The 18,867-nt window shown below is 39.0% G+C and overlaps 1 protein-coding gene across 1 annotated transcript in view; it reads right to left on the reverse strand.

The window, feature by feature from the left end:
• Positions 1 to 1,765: 1,765 nt before the first annotated feature.
• CDH18 (cadherin 18) overlaps positions 1,766 to 18,867 on the reverse strand; it is an 850,149-nt gene continuing 833,047 nt past the window's right edge. Inside the window, exons 10-12 of the mRNA XM_082258418.1 lie at positions 10,736 to 10,853; positions 5,313 to 5,564; positions 1,766 to 2,477 (exon numbers count right to left, since the gene is read on the reverse strand). Of these exons, the coding sequence (XP_082114544.1) occupies positions 1,987 to 2,477; positions 5,313 to 5,564; positions 10,736 to 10,853 (861 nt within the window). The 3' untranslated portion in view covers positions 1,766 to 1,986. The remainder of the gene's footprint in view (positions 2,478 to 5,312; positions 5,565 to 10,735; positions 10,854 to 18,867) is intronic.

Raw genomic sequence — 18,867 nt, forward strand, 5'->3', positions numbered from 1 at the left:
TTCTGCCTCAGAAGGGGAACCTAGTCTTTAAAGGAGTTGTGAAGTCAGAAGGTTTTTTTTATCTTAATGTGTTCTATGTATTAAGATAAAAAACCTTCTGTGTGCAGCAGCCCCCCTCAGCCCTCCTAATACTTACCTGAGGCCCCTCTCCATCCAGCGATGTCCACGAGTGTATCAGCCATCCGAGATTCTCCTTCCTGAAAGGATGAGACACAGCAGCGGTGCCATTGGCTGTCACTGATGTCAATCAAAGTCAGCTAGCCTATCAGGAGAGAGAGGGGGTGGGGCCGGTTGGGTCTCCGTGTCTGAATGGACACAGGGAGCTGTGACTCAGCTCGGGTGCTCCCATAGCAAGCTGCTTGCTGTGGGGGCACTCAACAGGAGGGAGGGGCCAGGAGACCTGAAGAAGGACACTAGAAGAGAAGGACCTGGGCTGATTTGTGCAAATCCACTGAAAAAAGCAGGTAGGTATAACATGTTTGTTATTTTTATAGGAAAAAAACAAGACTTTACAATCACTTTAATATTGCTGTAAAGAACTTAAAGTGGGGCTCCACCCAAAAGGGAAAGCTCCGCTTATTTGCCTCCTCCCCCCTCTGCTGCCACATTTGGCACCTTTTGGGGGGGGGGGAACGGGTACCTGGTTTTGCAATATACCCGCTCCCACTTACCGGTAACTTCGCCATGGCAAAGTCTCCTGTGAGTTCGCCCCCTCCTCCTCCCCCCAGCACTGGGCCATTCTCAAAGTGCAGATCGCTTCATGCATTCGCAGTAGGGGACCGGCCATGAAGCCACAAGGCTACCTTTAGTCAAAATAGTGGCGGCAGCACCTGAGAGCCGACTAAAAAATTGGCTCAGGTGAAGACACCGCTGGATTTGTGGACAGGTGTGTCCTAATTTTAAAATTAAGAAGCTACAGTATTTGTACTGGACCTCCTTTTGAAAATGTATATCTTTTTTTAAGAAAATGAGCTTAGGGATATACAGTATTTAATTACTAAATGTGAGTTTCTCTAAACATTTAGGCCTCGTAGACATGGACCTGCTTGAGCCTATGCCCACGAGAGAGCTGTGTTTGCATGGACACAGCCACTGCTCCCAATTGTACAGACATGTGGCTAGGGGTGCATGCAGGTCCCCGAATGCAGACAGTGTGCATTTGGGGACTTGCACCTGCACAGATTTCAAATTGGTAGCAGAGAACAAAGTGCCTGCGCAGGAATGCTTAGAACACCTGGGTATCCATGTATTGGGAAACACAGCCCTTGCTTGGACATACGAACAAGTACGCTTGTGTGAACAAGGCCTTACTGCAAGTGAATCTTCCTGGTAAATGTAATTTAAATTAATATATATTACTATCAATGTGAATGTCTATATATATTAAGGGGTATATTTATAATGTAAAGCAAACTGGACAAAATTGGGGAAAAACTACCAATCATATTTCAGAACTCTGCTTTCTAACATAGCATTCTAACCAGGGTTAACAGCTTTCTAATAAGATATCACTTTCCTCCAGTTTCTACACTAGTTAGTCAGTGTTGTTGCTGAAAATATATTATATATATATATATATATATATATATATATATATATATATGTGTGTGTGTGTCTTTTTATATAGTATTCCATAATGTATGCCCCATTTAAGCTCAGCGCACAGGCGGCATATTATTTTTTTTTTTATTCTGGCATGAGAATGTTTTAATAAGTAGTAAAATATAAATGCTTTGCTTATTTTGCATATCCTGTATGGATGTGGAACTGCCGACTTTATTGATCAATTAAAAAATATACACAAGGGAAAATAGTTTTTGCTTCTGTATTTTTTCAAAATCTGAAACCCAGTTTTATATATGAAAATGGCACTTGCTTCTACAGTAAAAGTGAACAGATTGCTGAGTTCCAGGTATGAATTTATTGTTTTTCTTGTGGTTATGCTTCAAGTTGATTTGTAAATAAAACTGTTTTTTTTGTATTAAACTATGTTGTTCTTTCAGACTCCTTTTCTCCATAGAGTTCCGCTAGTTTTTTAAACTCTGGTCCCCAGTCATCCAGATAAGTATAATCCTGGTCAGACGGTGTCCCTAATGAATCTAGAGAGCTGATAGATCCTTCTTCAGACCTTTGGCCCTCATAAGCATATGTCTGTAAAGAGTCGTATGGAGGAACACTTGGGTCACGATCTGCCTCAGCCAGCTTTTGATTGAGAAATTCTTGAACATTGATTGTTTCAATATCAGACTGATCTTGGTGTCTTGGAGTACACATTACTTCTGGCCTTACATCCCTTCTGTATTTTAAATCCTCTGCAGCTGATGGGTTGCGAAGTGCTGAAATGTCAAAAGCCTCTGTGTCTTCTTCTCCTCCACCTTCATCATCATATGTAACCACATTTTCACGTACATCTTCTTCAGCAATGATTAAAGGTTCTTTTTTTCCTCTTCGTAGTGTTATAAAGAGAACCACAATGGCTAGAAAAAATAAGGTATAAAGGTATGTTAAATACATACTTTGAACTTGTATGCTACGTTCTATATTTTGATACAAATTATTAAAAGCCCAAATACTCAGATATATGATCCACAAAGACAACTAGCTACTTGATAGGCATACCCGATCTCCAAAATGTGCTGGTAACCCATAGACATAGACTTTCAAGTGTAGATTTTCTACCACATACACCAGCGGAATTTAATGTTAGTTAATACCCTGAACCATGAACTCAAGGCTTCAGCTGGAAATCGGGACCGATGTTTTCATGTTTAGTTACCATGCATGATACTTGCTAAGGTCATAACAGTATTGAAATGTATGCTATGTAATGCAGAGATGTATTGAACCAAAGTTGCTATTATGTATTGCTCTTTATTACTTTACAATAATATATTGTGGAAAAAAAAAAAAAAAGCCCAAATAACTGGAAGGTAAAACTAACAAGATAAACTTATTATGAATGTCCTAATGAGTGCTTTTTAAGATAGTTAGTTACTTTGCATATTCAAAGACCCCCAGCCACTCAAAAATAACCTGTGCTGTGTCTGCACTCTCTCACAGTTCCACCCCTCCATCCCTGTGTAATCTTTGTTTTGGAGCTTACACAGGATTACCAACCTCCTACCCTCCCTAATGGGACATTATACCAGATTGGCAATGTGTTGCTCATGTCTGAGCTTTGCATCCTGGGAGTTATGGAAGATACTCCTACATACCCAGAATCATCATGTATTTCCAAGGTCTCTAACAGAGGGACTGAATCCTTATATTTGGCATCTTCATATAGAATATTTAATAGAGGCATTTTCAGAAATTCTTTAGAAGCATTAATTTATAAAATGTACGAAAACCTTTCCTTTATGTTTTTCCAAGCCTTTCTTTCAGCATAATAACATTTCAACATGCTTAAACCCCTTACCACTCAGCATCAACATCCATCTTTATGCCAGGGGGGAGATATTCCTGATCACGTGACCACTCTGATTGATCTCACTGGTTCCTGATCATTACTAGAGACCAGGAGCTGTCTATGACAACTCAGTTTCTTTGCAATGAGCAGCAGTGGAGGCATTCTCAGCACGGAAACCTTGGCCATATATAGATGCATATGTGTAGTGTATGGGTATTAAAACCCAGCCTCCTTGCTGCTGCACATATGACAAGTTTTAATTCCTAGCTCAAAAGCACACGTAATCATTGAAATCTGTAAATATGTTTGTTAACAATGAGGTGAGTTCTCTGTTATAAACATACTGTATATGACTCGATGTTAAATACTGGAACTGTGTAAAACTTTGTGTCTTTAGTGTTTGAAGTCTAATCTCAAAAAGCAGCATTGGAGAGACAGAATCACGTTTTGTCAAAACATACTACGCATTTCCAATGCATTTTCTGTGTCCTTTATCATTCTCCAAGACTAAGATTTTTTTTCTTTTTTTATGAAAATGCAGTGTTTTTTTGTGGAATTAATTTAATTTAATTACATTTTATTTTATTATAAGTAGAAATCTTTAAACTTGCTGATTTGAAAAACCGAGCTAACCAACATTGTAGAAAGTACAACTTTTAAAGAGGTTGTTCTACACGTAAAAAACTTCTGAAAACTGAACATATGTCTGCTTTCTTCTATATCTACTCTATATACTTCTGAATCTGAATGAATTGCCTATTACATAGTAAGGTATTGCTATTTAGGATAGTGTGTACACCCATTTATTAGCACAGAACATGTTTATTGTGAGCTTCCTAAATTCTGCTGAAATGATCTGCATCCACCATAGATAATGTAATAGCTTTTGCAGTGGCAATTGACAAACAGGAATAGGGAAGTAGAATATTATAGCCAGCATTTCTTGAGAAATGTATGTTTGACGATATGTTTGCCATATACTGCAATTCAGTTTTAACTTAGGCTGCAGCACTAATATTTGATTTTCTGTTTTGCATGATGGGTACATTTTAAAGCAGCTATAATAGTTAGCTCAATATTACACCTGAGAGAACATTACTGATATAACATTTTGTTTGTAGAAAAAAAAATCTCAGAAGACAGGTTCATAAATCTGTTTTTATCCTATTAAAACTATTGCACTTTTTGTGTAAATATCCATTTTCTTTTACAAAACATAATCAATAGACCGAGTGTCACTGCTATCCAGATGTTGCAAGTTTTATTAACAAGTCTGCAAAGTGATTGTTATTTTTATGGGAAAAAAACAAGACTTTACAAACTTGTTATACTTGCCTGCTCTGTGCAGTGGTTTTGCACAAAGCAGCCCACATCCTCCTCTTCTAGGGTCCGTCTTCAATGCTCCTGGCTCCTCCCTCCTGTTCAGTGCCCCCACAGCAAGCATTTTGCTATTGGGGCACCTGAGCTGAGTCACAGCTCCCTCTGCCCATTCAGACATGGAGCCCCAACCTGGCCCCACCCCCTCTCTCCCTTGATTGGCTAATGACTTTGATTGACAGCATTGGCAGCCAATGGCACTGCTCGTGGACATCGCTGGACAGAGAGGGACATCAAGTAAGTGTTAAAGGGGATGAAGGGGGCTGAGGGGGGCTGCTGTACACAGAAGGCTTTTTATCTTAATGCGTTGTTAAAGGGGCTGAGGGGGGCTGCTGTACACAGAAGGCTTTTTACCTTAATGCATAGAACGCATTAAGATAAAAAACCTTCTGCCTTTACAACTCCTTTAAGAAAAAAATGTTTTGACCAAATGTAGCATGTTTATTTTCCAAATTGTATCATTTCTATAACAAATAATGCTAATTAATAAAGACCAAGTAAGATAATTAACGGCATTAAAACTCACCAAGTAGAATGACAACACAGAGCAAAATTGCAATTAAGGCTCCAGTGCTAAGTCCAGCAGATGAGAGAAAGGCTTCAGCATGGCAAGTTCGCACTCGGCCATCTCTTTCACATGCACATACTCGAATTGTCAACGTGTTGGTGCTACTTAAAGATGGGCTTCCACCGTCAACAACAACAACAGGAAAATAATAAAGGTCCTGTGATGTCCTACTAAACCTTCGCCGCCTTGCTAAAATGCTTGCTGTGTTATCTAATAAAAACAAGAAAAGAAAAGATAATAATATAATTTCCATAAAAATATTTTTTACTAACTTATGATTACTGTAGTTAGTAATTCACACATCCCTTGAAAAATACTCAGGTAGAAAACAATAATTTGTTAAAAGTAGGTTCCAATCAAACATTTTTCAGTTTCCATGATTGCCAGCAAGTTGACATGCATCCTAACTTCTTATATATGTTAAAGACTAACTGGAAAGAAATGTTATTTCACAGCAAAACAAAATATATATATATTTTTTTATCACTGAAGTTTAGTTAAAACTGGCCATTCAATTTTTTTTTTCCAAACAATGCAAAACAATACTATTTAAAAAAAGATTTCTTAAATGTTTTCTGAAAACATAATGAGGTAAACAAAGTAATTTTACACTCCATATTTTTTAAACCCAGAAGGCATTATAGTGATCATGATGTGAAAGATAAACAGTGAAAAAATGAAAGTAAATCTTCAAGCTCAAATTGCTCCCTCTTTATTTTGCCATATTTGTCATTTGAGGTGTTTTACTCAGTAGGGGAAATGCACCCAAAAAACTTAAAGAACAACAAAATGCATCATAAAATGGGAATATGCTAATCATGTGGCTATTATATTCAAACCAAAACCATGAGATCAGCACAACCTTAGGGCTCTTTCACACGGTCCGCCTCCGTAGGCGGATGCGTGTTGCTCAGCGGAGATCGATCCGTGATCCCCGCTGAGCCGGGCTGATGACAGCTCCGTCTCCGCTTGCAGAGCGGAGAGGGAGGTGTCTCAGCACCCGCAGCCCTCTATGGGGGATCGGAGGAGAGCGGACCGCTTGTCCGCTCTCATCAGATCCGCTCCGCTCCGATTACTGAACGGATGGAAAAATAGGGTTTCCATCCGTCCAGATTTCAGCACAGGATCGGATGCGGATGGCAGCGGGTGTCAGCGGAGGCGTCTCCGCTGACACCCGCTGCCCCATAGAGCTGCATGGAGGATCCGATCAGATCCGCCTAAAAAACTGACAGGCGGATCTGATCGGACCGCCCGTGTGAAAGAGCCCTTTACTGATAATTTGGCTTTTGTTTACAAACAAAAGTTATCTCACACAATTATGGAATATCTGCTTTGCATAGCTTTAGTATATAAACTAAACTACCTAAATGTTGGTAATAAACATCTCCTTACACTGTGCTGGTCTTCTAATTAAGAAACTAATATTTCCAACTAGGCGGATTTGACTATTTATATAATAACGGTGTCCTAATCTGCACATACACAATCAATTGTCTTATCCATCCAAAGTCATCTACACTGAACAAACTTTGGTTAAGGTTCTTCAAGCATGCAGAAAAATCTCCAAGCAATGCACTGCAGTTTCTTATTGCATTCAAACCTTTCTTGCTTGCTTATTAAAGGCCAAGTTCACCTTTCCGGAGATGTTACATGTTCCACTTGTATTTAGGGTGGAACATGTAGCAATATTCCAGCTTCTGCAGCCTCTCCCCCCCTGCCCCCCGCCTTAGCATGGCAGAGAGTTCCATGTGAATGGATACACTACAACTACCTTCAGCAACCACAGCTGATGGCTTGTAGTTCTGATGAATGGACTGCAAGGGTGCTCATAAGCTCTCTCATAGTTCATTCACAAGCCCAGCAGCTTGTAAACAGTAATCCTGTTTTAGAGGCATGGGCTGAATGCTGCAGGGCTTGTCTGCAGGAAAAAAAAAAATAAATGCACATGTTTTTTTTTTCCTTGCAAAAATATGTGCATTTATTTTTTCTTAAAAGGTGAACTTATCATTTAATGTCTTAAACCTGAATTAGATGTTTTATGGTCAGCTTCATAAATCTATGCTTTACGGGCTTTGTACAGTTAAAAAGTGTAAATGATGCTATTAAAAATTTGTGTTCATCATTAGTGAAAAAATCCTTATTATAATTTTTTCTCAATTACTGACCCAAACTAATTTTGCTGAATCATTTAGTTTCAGCATTGTGAAGCCAGTGCAGTTTGTTTTTGGCATATAAATGGGATGGCTTATGTTCTAATCATTTCAGAGGATGGACTGATATGTTTGTTGATGACATAGTATGATACGTAGGCATTTTAGGAGATAACAGAATTAAATGTTTAGGTGAGACATTTGGATTAAGATAATCATTTTTTTTATTGAGTTTTCATTTTTGCTTTTTAAACATATACAAATAGAACATAAAACAAATGTTAACACAAAACACACATACACACAAAAATGTTTTAAAAAATAAAGAAAACTGGTTCTGATATGTAGCAGCCATCACTATAGCATATTGACATTAAATCACAATCAGTAATACAATTAAATGAAATTTCCCACCATAGACCCCTCAAAGAGCAGCAAAATTATTGGCAGAGTCAGGGAGATTATCAGCATTAGTGGAGGGCTACATACGGGGAGGATAGCCAAGAGGACCAAATCTTATTGAATTTATTCAAACAGCCCCTATGCTTGAGCTTGAGTCGCTCTCTATCCAGCACAGCATTCATCACCACACACCACTGGGCACAGGCTGCCAGGATAGGAAATAGCCATAATTAGGAAATCAACTAATGGGCAAGAAAGAAAAAAACAAATGGGTAAATAACATTTTCTGGAAAAAAAATGGCAAGTCCTCCAGAAATATGCCAAGCGGAGCAATTCTAGATCAGGAGTCAGTTGAATTGAACAACGTTCCAATAAAATTCAAAATATGTTTATCCAATACTTCAATAATTTAGGACAGTAACCCCAAGAAAACAATTTTTGAGGGGTATAATAGACTCTATGAAGTACAAAAAAAAGAGTTTGAGAGCGGGAAAGCAAAACTTCTAGAAGGAGCTCTAACACCGCTGTCAACCGATCTTCATCTAGATCTCTTATATCCTGACTCCATAGCTGTCTACATTTAATCAAGGTTTTAAAAATAACTGCCCTCAATAAAGCTTTATATAGATCCCCAATTAAACCCTTTTGAGAATAAGGACGGTGTAAAAAACTAAAATGTATGGGATGCAACTGAGTCTGAAGTGCATGGTGAAGTGGTACTGCTCTACAATAAGGTCAAAAGATACTATATTACCTCCATTGTACAACTGATGATGGTAAACAAGACCAGATTGTTTCGAACATGCAAAACCAGTATGAGTATTTACTTCTGGAATATTATTATTATTCAAGATAGGCAAATACTGCGTGTAAATTGTATGACCAATAGTGGTAAGCACAGCCTCCCAAACCTTATGAATCAACAGGATGGGGAGGAACGGTGTGCCCAAAAATGATCTGCCTCCAATAAGGAAATGAGTGGGTCTTTAGACAAAAAGGAAAGAAAAACTCCCTGGATTGGATTGTGAAGGTCAATTTCTGCCTATCCAGCCATATGTTACATTTGAGATGTCAAGAAATATACATTTGCATTGGGAACTGCCAGTCTTCCACCATCCTCAGGAATCTATAAAGCACTCCTAGCATTCCCATGTTCCATACAAGTTCTCAAAATAACATATAAAGAAGTTGGGGCTTCCACCATCTTTATAAAGTTGACTCCCCACCACTGACAATGGCGACATACATCAGGTGGCACTAACTTTTCATGTTACATATTAAGTGGAAGAATATATAAATTAGGATAATCTGCCACATTAGGGGCACATCCACTCCAAAATATTTAAGATTTTACCAGCACTTTTTGTGAAGCTGCTACTGGGAGGGGCTCTTTAATGGGATCTCAAAGCATCATCACAGACTTGTCCCAATTAATACAAAACCTGAAAATCTCCTGTATGTAGTCATTAGGGACATTACTGCACTAAGGGAGTGTGTGGAATCACCAAGAAAAGGAGAATATATTTCACATACAGTTCTATCTTACCTTCCCCCAAAGAACGCACAATGCCCACTATTTGTGAGAACTGTGTGATAGCTGCAGCAAACAGCAGGGGAGGGGGGGGGGCATGGGCACCTATGCCGGGTACCTCTAAAAAGAAAGAATGGTTCAGAAAGCCTCCCATAAATCTGTATATGTGCTTTAGGGGATGCACTTAAGAGCTTCACCCATTTTATAAAATGGTTGCCAAAGCCAAATTTTCATATTACCTGTAAAGAAAGTTAAATTCTTTGCTATCTAAAGCCTTGGCTGCATTTAGGGAAAGGATTGCTTTGTTGCCCAAATTATGGCCGAAGTTTGCAAATTAAGAAACAAAAGTTGAATATTGGAAGCCGTTTGCAAATTAAGAAACAAAAGTTGAATATTGGAAGCCAAGGATCTGGTGATTATAAAACCGGATTGATCTGGATGAATCAATTTTCCAATGAGAGTAAAACAATCTATTGGATAATATTTTAGCTAAAACTTTCATATCCGCCATAAGTAACAAAATCGGACGTTATGATTCCTGCAGTATCCAGTTTTAGAAATACGACTTTGAAGGTTAATATTACGAGGGTTAAAGTAAAGTGTTATGTATAGTTTTAAAGTAAGGCTAAATGTTCATTTTCAGGTGTGGGCTATTAAACCTAGATATGTGACAGGTGAACTGGATTAAAAGCAACATTAGGCCAATAATAAGCTTTCCCAAGCTTTCAAATTGCTTATTATTGCACACAAAGTAGAACAATATAAAAAAAAAAAAATTGCAGAAGGTCCAGTTTCTAGCAACAGAAGAAATAGCTCCCATCACCCTTTGTTCCAGATGTAAGATATTTATGTATATGGCTATATTTGTGCTAAACTTCAAATGTAGCACACATTCAATAACTATTCAGGTTTTTTTAATCAAGCTATTTCAACATAGCAAGTTGCAGTTAATTGCTATGTTAATCTTTATGGCCTTGTAAAAATGTAAAATTTGAAATAACATATAGCTACACAATAAGTACCTTCAAGTGCCAGTTGGTACACCTTGCTAAAAAAATCTGCCCTTTATGTTTTACTCAGGAACCCTCACAATCTGCATCAGTTTTGATAAATCAGAAAGTGGTACACTGCAAGCATCTCCAGATTGTGAGGGTCTCTGCAGCACTGGATGTTGAAACAAAGGTATGCTATTTGCCAACAAGTGTTGTATAGTATTCTGGCATGCAATTTTCTATTTAAATAGTGATACCTACTGCATCAGTTATGAGGAAAACAGACATTTAAAACAATTAAAATACCTTCATTATTCCTTAGAGTAAAGTTTGGGTTCGGTGCATGTCCCTCTTCAAGGGAAAAATAAAAATGTTGCCCATTTGCAGAGTCATCTTTATCTATGGCTGTAAGAGTGTGAATAACCTAGAAGAAAAAATAAGTGATACATTTAATACAATTTTGCTATTATTAAATAATCAAAGCCAGTGCACCTTATTATATTTCTGTAGCTACTTTCACACCTTCTAAAATGCTGTATCCATTTTCTTAAGTTGGCATCTATTTCCTGATTTAGATACTAGTCCACTTTTAACACTGCACAATTGCTTTTATGGCAACTTCTACAGAGATTGCTGAAATTATTAAATGGCTCTAAGATGCCATTGTAAGGGTTATTTAAGGGTAAATTAGGAATCATTGTAACTTAACGAGTACCAGGCCCAAAGCCACACCCCCTTTGCTACTTAAGTGTGGTTTAAGTATGAGGTGCCACTTATGCGATCTTGCCATATTGATCAGATGACCACATACATCATGTAGCTTGAAAACCCCCAATTTCTGATTGTGGAGATTTTTGCATGTATATCTGCCAAGAGTTTCACTTGCATTTTTAAGACTCTGAGCTGCCTAACTCAATTTGCAGAGGGGTAGACCTGCTGGTTTATTGTCAAAATTATGATTTGAACTACCAGTAACAAATGAAATGTAATAGGACAATTTAGATGTAAAAACTATTTCATGAAGTCCTTCTTCCAGACCTGTCCCTAACTTTAACACAACTCCCCCTATAGCACCTCCTGCATTCCTTCTTAATTCTTGTTTATTTTTATATACATACCTTTTTTGGCATTGTCTTAAATGCAGTCATGTGATGTCCCCAGGTCCTCTGCACCTTCTTTGGTTTTCCTTTTTCCTTTTTCCTCGCGGTGAGACAAGCTACTTCTGGTTTGCGCTCCACTCAGTACGACGTGATGACGTATGTGCGGTCCAAGCTTACGCCTTTCGTCACTCCCGGTGACGTTTTCAGAGCTCTGAAGACGTCACCGGAAGTGACGAAACGCGTAAGCTTGGACCGCACATACGTCATCACGTCGTACTGAGTGGAGCGCAAGCCGGAAGTAGCTTGTCTCACTGCGAGGAGGACAAGCAGCCCGTACCGCTAGACCACCAGGGATGTGATACGATCTTTTAAAACTACTTTACCCACTATATGGGAAATAAAGATTTAATCCTATTGAATTGCGCTATTTGGAGCCTTCTTTCTTTTCACATATCATCACAAATACCTTGGACGGAATCACCTGTTATTGGAGACCACCCTAAAGAGGTTACCCATTGAGCCCAGGGGGCTTTTCAAGCCTGATAGGTTCTAATACCGTACGGTATATAGAACCCACTACGTCTGGTAAGTGATCCAGCCCTTTTATTCAGCAAGAATTTGATGTCACAATTTTTCTGATCAAGTACGTGCACCTTTGAATTGAATACTCACCTATTTTTTATTAAGGACAATTTATTAACTTTGGAACACAGAAGTTATTTTTATATAATGTTCACAATTTTTGGACTATATATTTATTAAGGACACGCATTCTCCTAATTATTTATATCATATGTTTTTGAGCACTAAGTAACCTATATTTATATATTTTCATGTTGATATTTATATATGCAGATACACCTTTATGGATTTATTTATTGTAGCAATATAATTAGCAAAGCAATATTTACTATTTCTAACACTATTGATATATTTTTTTATCACTCAATATTTGCACATTTTTTTATATTTGCTCACAGCAATTTTAGAATATATGTGCTGGTGTCATACCCAATATTGAAAATCAGGCAAACCTATACAGGTATTCATAGCTGTAAGCAAGCGCTGTACTTTGGTCTTAATCAAGACCTTAGATATTTCACCTACTACTTTTTATACAGCAGCTGCTAATTATTGGTTTTAGGCTTTTCTCTTAATATAATACCCACCTATTTATATATATTTTTTTACCCTATTATTCTTAGTGCTCTTCCATTGGCGCGAGGAATATACTTTGTATATACATATTTTAAGTGAGTATTTCTGCCAAAAAAGGGACACAGATCTGACTCTCCAATCAAGGTGGGGGATGCATCCACCAAGAAAGGAGGAAAAAAACACATGAAAATTTCCAGATCAAAAAAAAAAGAATATTAATTACTTAAATAATGATTGGAGATACGGGGGGGGGGGGGGTTAACAAAGCAACCCCAGAGACCAATGCAGGATCAAGGCACAACGCAGTGTGGGCTGGAAAGGTCTTATGCAGGGTAGTCAAGGCAGGTCCAATGCTTGTACAGACAAAACAATCTGAACAGCAAGTTATCCACCTTTCACTGCAGATTGTGCCTGTGACATCCTGTCTGGGCTGTGTCCAAGAGACAAGTCCAAAACAGCAGGGAAGGTTTTTATTTCAGTTTGTGTTCCTATTGTTTTTATTGCAGTTGATGTTCATATTGAAGAGAACTACTATTTACTTGAGGAGAAGGACTGATGAGAAACAAAAACATTTTTTTAGGAAGGTAACAAAACATGGGTAAACTTTTGACAGCTTTCTTGCTGTCTGAGCCTTCTTGTTCACGTGACACCACCTTCCATTTCTGCTATGGGCAGTAAGGACAAATTCCATCAGTGAGGTCAAAGAAATAGGTCTGATAATAAATTGTACTTTTTTCTCACTCTATAAAACATGAAAAAAAAAAAACAAAAGGTTAAGTAAGGTTTTAAAAAGTCATAAGGTTTCCTAAACCCCCTAAAGTGCAACTATTGGGAAAATAAAAATTATATATGGAAGGCTCTCTGTAAATAGCTTTAATAAAATTATCTTTGTTTTTCTGTGTCCCTCCATAACATAGTTTTATTAAGTGTTGATCCTGCCAGTAAGTCTGATATTTTTTCAACTTCCTTTGACCTGCCAGCTTTTCAGCAAAAGTTGCAGTTAGAGGGTTGAGACAACTCATGTAACCATGACAGGGTTGCATTCAATAGTTGGCTCTTATTCATTTAGGCAAAACCCTTATCCAACCATGACAGGGTTGCTTACAATAGTTGGCTCTTATTCATTTAGGCAAAACCTTTGTAAGTCAGTAAGTCTGATATTTTTTCAACTTCCTTTGACATGCCAAGCTTTTCAGCAAAAGTTTCAGTTAGAGGATTGAGACAACTCATGTAACCATGACAGGGTTCCTTACAATAGTTGGCTTATATTCATTTAGGCAAAACCCTTATCCAAAGTGGGGAAAATCATTTCTGTAACTGCCTAGTAGGTGTTAGCTAGAATTAGACTTAAATTTTTTGGTCCCTATGTTACATTTATCTGTATTTAACACTACCCTGACCACAGGTTTACAGATACAGTGGAGGAGGGAGAGAAGCCACCCGAAGACAGAAAAAGTGTGAATGGCTGGGTAACCAGGTGAAAATAAAAAAAAAGCCTAAAAAATTAACCATATCTAATGATTCATGAGCTGCAATATATTTTTTGGGGGAGTTTATATATGCTTTAACATTTAATCAAACTATAAAATTTTTCCTTTGTATAAAACATAACCTTTAATGCTTATGGCTGCATTCACATGTCAGCGTATTGATCGCGGGCAGATTTCCGCCTGCCAAATCGCGGTAACATCGCGCAAAAAAATTGCGGGACGCATTACGCTCCAAAGAAGCTACTTTTTTGGGCGTAATGCGTCCCACGATTCGGCAGGCGGATATTGCGGCAACATCGCACAGCGTATGAGGTGCTATTGCAAATCACGGGCAATGCACATGCGTCCCGCGATTTGCAATGATTTCCGGATCGCGGGCGGAATCGCGGTGATTCTGCCCACGATCAATACGCTGACATGTGAATGCAGCCTTAAGGAGTTGTAAAGGCAGAAGGTTGCATTCTATGCATTAAGATAAAAATCCTTCTGTGTGTAGCAGCCACCCTAAAACTTACTTGAGCCCCATGACTATCCAGCAATGTTCATGAGTCCCTCGGCTGTCCGGGACTCTCCCTCCTGATTGTCTGAGACACAACCACAGCGCCATTGGCTCCAGCGGCTGTCAATCAAAGTCAGTTATCCATTTAGAAGAAAGGGGGTGTCTGAATGGACACATGGAGCTGCAGCTCGGCTCGGGTGCCCCCATAGCAAGCTGTTTGCTGTGGGGGAACTCAATATGAGGGAGGGGCCAGGAGCAGCAACGAGGGACCCAGAGAAGAGGAGGATCCAGGCTGTCCTGTGCAAAACCAACTGCACTGAGGAGGTAAGTATAATGTTTGTTATTAAAAAAAAAACAAGACTCTAAAATAACTTTAATTCAATCCTTCCCATTTCTGTAAACTTTGTTTAGAAACGTGTTTGACAACACCTAAAACATCCTAAAATTGGACATGTGTCTCAGAAACACTGAATTTAATGAAAGTATGCTTACTATCCCTGAACCAAAATCTTACAATGCAGATGTCCTAGTATCAAAATAAAACAATTTGGTTTATTAAAGCCCCAAAGTAGAAAGTTTTTACATCACTTGTCTTGCATGTGATCAGAATAGTGCTTACAGCAGTTCCAGCCCACATAAAATCAAGTGGTGGCAAGTTCTAATGGTTTATTGAAAGTAATGGTAAAGGACATAAAGTCCTTTCTATTCTGGTTTCTGTGGAGACACCCCCTCTCAGATGGGGAGGGCATTATCCAATTTCAGAGTAGGCTGGGTCTAGTACTTTGCTTCAATTAAAAATAACAGTTTGATAGCTGATAACTATCCATTAGGGAGTAGGACTGCATCCAGCTCATCACCACATTCAGCAAAATGAATGTGCATTGTACAGAAGGGTATACAGATAGTGGCGTGGTGCCAGAGTGTGTTGGCAGGAACACATTTGATTCAATTTGAAAATGTATTGCTCCTAAAAAAAATTGTGTGAATCTTGGGTAAAAATGCTAATAAATAGTCTCCTAAGTATAAGCAATAAACCATGCCTAGTACTCCATGGCTAGTTTCAGTATGGCATGCCCGGTTTCTTTTTTGTTTTGTATAGCGCTTATATACCACTTTAGTAAAGGTCACCATTGTAAAGCACTCTTGCTCTTGTGGATCAACACAGGTTTCATCTCCAATTCTGTGATCAGAATGCCTGTTACTTTCCTCATCCCTAGGTTGAGCTAAAAGCCTCAACCTACTTGCAGTGCCCATGATTTTTGCTTCAATAACTTGTATTCAATAATACTTTCATACCCCCTCCGTTCTTTTTTTCATAGCCTCTGAGAAGATGTGTATGCCAGCTCACAGATGCAAAACAAGAATCCAAGAAATGTATCTTAAGCATGCCGTTATCAGCACCTCCCCTTGCTCTGCCCCACACCAATCCCAATGTTAGGTTCAATGACTATTGAAAGTTTCCAGGTATGGACATAAATGCCTTGTCTATATAAGCACTGACACTTTTATTAATTAGCCAAACATTAGTGTACAATTTATACTATCCCATGGCAACTGTCTTTTTTTATACTACTTTTATTTATTGACAACTGATTTAATTATTGGTTCATATTCATTTTCACTTTTACTTTTACTAAATGACATTTAGGCTGTTCAGTTGCCTTTGGTTTGACTCTTTTAGATTTGTTTACAAAATGTGCTGTTTCCTGCTGAGGACTTGCTTAAAGCACATACCGTAACACACACATTACTGCTCAGCTATCAATCAGTTTGTAATGGTAATCATAGAGTGCTGTCCAGACAAGTCAACTTGTGAGTTGTTACTGCTATAAATGGAGTTGTGGCCTGAGGACAATGCTTGTTAAGGTTTCTCTGCTTAGTGTTCTAACTATAAAACGTGACAGCATTCAAATGTCACTGAAATGAGTGTCTAAAGGTGTTGAGGAGGTAATGCAATAATTTCTGCTTACAACTACATATTTAAATGGCCATGAGCATATTGAATTTCTGTTGGGTTAAACAACTTCAAGTATAGGTGTCAATTTTTAATACATATCCCTTCTGGTTTTATCAGCACTATTTATGCAGCATTATTGTACTTACACTGACTTATAACACCTTCTTCATCTCCAAATATGTTAATTGGCTCATCTGTTCCAAACTATGCTTTCTTATTCTGACTGCTGGGTACATTTCACTGAATCCTGAAAATAATTATAATAATAATACATCTGCTGTTCTGTAATGTGGTACTTCTTTTCTATATTATGAGTACTTGCTATACATATCTATTTCTCAAATTTAAATTATGGATACTAAAGTACATAATATGACATGAAATGTACCCTAACAAGATGAATAACAATACAAATAACACTTCAAAACAAATGGAAAAACAAATGTGTTTTAAATGAGTAGAGGATAGAAAAGAGGAGTATGGGGCAAATATGTACAGTATTTGCATGAATCTGTTCATGTATGATTAGTTATTAAAGAAGTTGGGAGAATACCCAACATGAACAAGGAAAACTAAATTTGGCACTTGCCATTGCCAAACTAATGTGCTTAATGCAGTGCAGCGCTACTGAGCAGAAAACATTTCTGTATCCAGTGTTAAACTTAAAGGGCATTTAACACTGGATACAGAAATGTTTTCTGATCAGTAGCGCTGCACTGTATTAAGCACATTATATTATTTTAAGTGTGGTGGAATCACTATTTAGTGTACAGCGGCAACTGAAGAGATATAACACATACAGTAGTGGTGTGTTATTTTGGTCACTAATCATTCGATCAATATTTTGTTAATAGGAGCACATAACTGGAAGTAGTGCTGATTATACAGATATTATTAACTTTCCAAACTAAGCTAGTGGATGACACCAGTGACATAACTATGGGGGTGTGCTTCATTCCAGGTATCACCACTTTCAGGGTGCTCCAGTGGGATATTCATGGTGGCAGTGGTGTGCTGGTTATGGGTGTTGTGGTTCTCTGCATTCCAACAACCACTAATGAAAGAAACCTCTGACCAGCATTCAATCAAACTATCTGATGCCACCAGAGCTTCTACAGTGTCCCACAAATATCCAAAATAGATTTTCAGGTAGCAGAGAGAGGGGAGATGTGGACATTGTGTGCTGAGGCACTGTTACCACAGTAATGATGTTCTCTGGTGTGCACTGTTGCAGTGTGCAAGTGGTGTCTTTTTGTTCTTTACAGTGTACTCCACTAGACCACCATGAAATTTAAGAGACACCTTCCAGCCACTGACCACAAATGCTGGGAGAAGGGTTATTTTCATGCCAGCCACTAACTGCCAATGCGATGCTTGGGTACATATTGTTCGAGCCAGCTTCTGACTACCAGTCCTGGGGAGGTTATTGTTCCAGCCAACCAGCCAGCTAGCCAGTGCTGGTGAGGCATTTCTGCAGGTAGCTACTGACCACCAGTGCTGAGGGGTATTTTTTTAACTAGCTACTGGAACCGGAACCGGAAGTGAGGGTTCGTGCGGTTCGTGCGGCAAGGGAGAGAGGAGGAAGGAAGAGGAGCTGCGAGGACACGTGCGGGGGAAGCCGCACAAGGGGTGCGGGTGCACCGTGCAGGGACCAGCAACTGAGCGGAGGTGGAGGACGGGAGCCGAGGCAGAGAGCGGCGGCGGCGGCGGCGGAGGTCAGAACCCGCCTTCCTTAGTGCCTGGAAGAAGAGGAGGAGGACCGTCCGTGCCCAGTGAGGAGGAGGAGACATCCGTCCCAGTGTGTGTGTCAGCAGCTGTGAGTAGAGCAGCAGCTGCAAACAGGGGGAAAGCTGTGTGACTGTACTCTGTAAGAAATCAATAGCTGTTTGTCTGTACTGCGACTGACTGCTGTGTGACTGTCTCTGCAACTGAGTACCTGGGAAGTCTGGTAAGTATCCCTGCGACTGATGAGTATCCTTGCGACTGGTAAGTATCCTTGCGACTGGTGAGTATCTTGTGACTGGTGAGTATCATTGCGACTGGTGAGTATCTTTGCGACTGGTGAGTATCTTTGCGACTGGTGAGTGTCCTTGCGACTGGTGAGTATCCTTGTGACAGGTGAGTATCCTTGCGACTGGTGAGTATCTTTGCGACTGGTGAGTATCTTTGCGACTGGTGAGTGTCCTTGCGACTGGTGAGTATCTTCTGCGACTGGTGAGTGTCCTTGCGACTGG

Source organism: Pelophylax lessonae (assembly GCF_965119305.1).
Source record: "Pelophylax lessonae genome assembly, chromosome: 5".
Classification (NCBI taxonomy): Eukaryota; Metazoa; Chordata; class Amphibia; order Anura; family Ranidae; genus Pelophylax; species Pelophylax lessonae.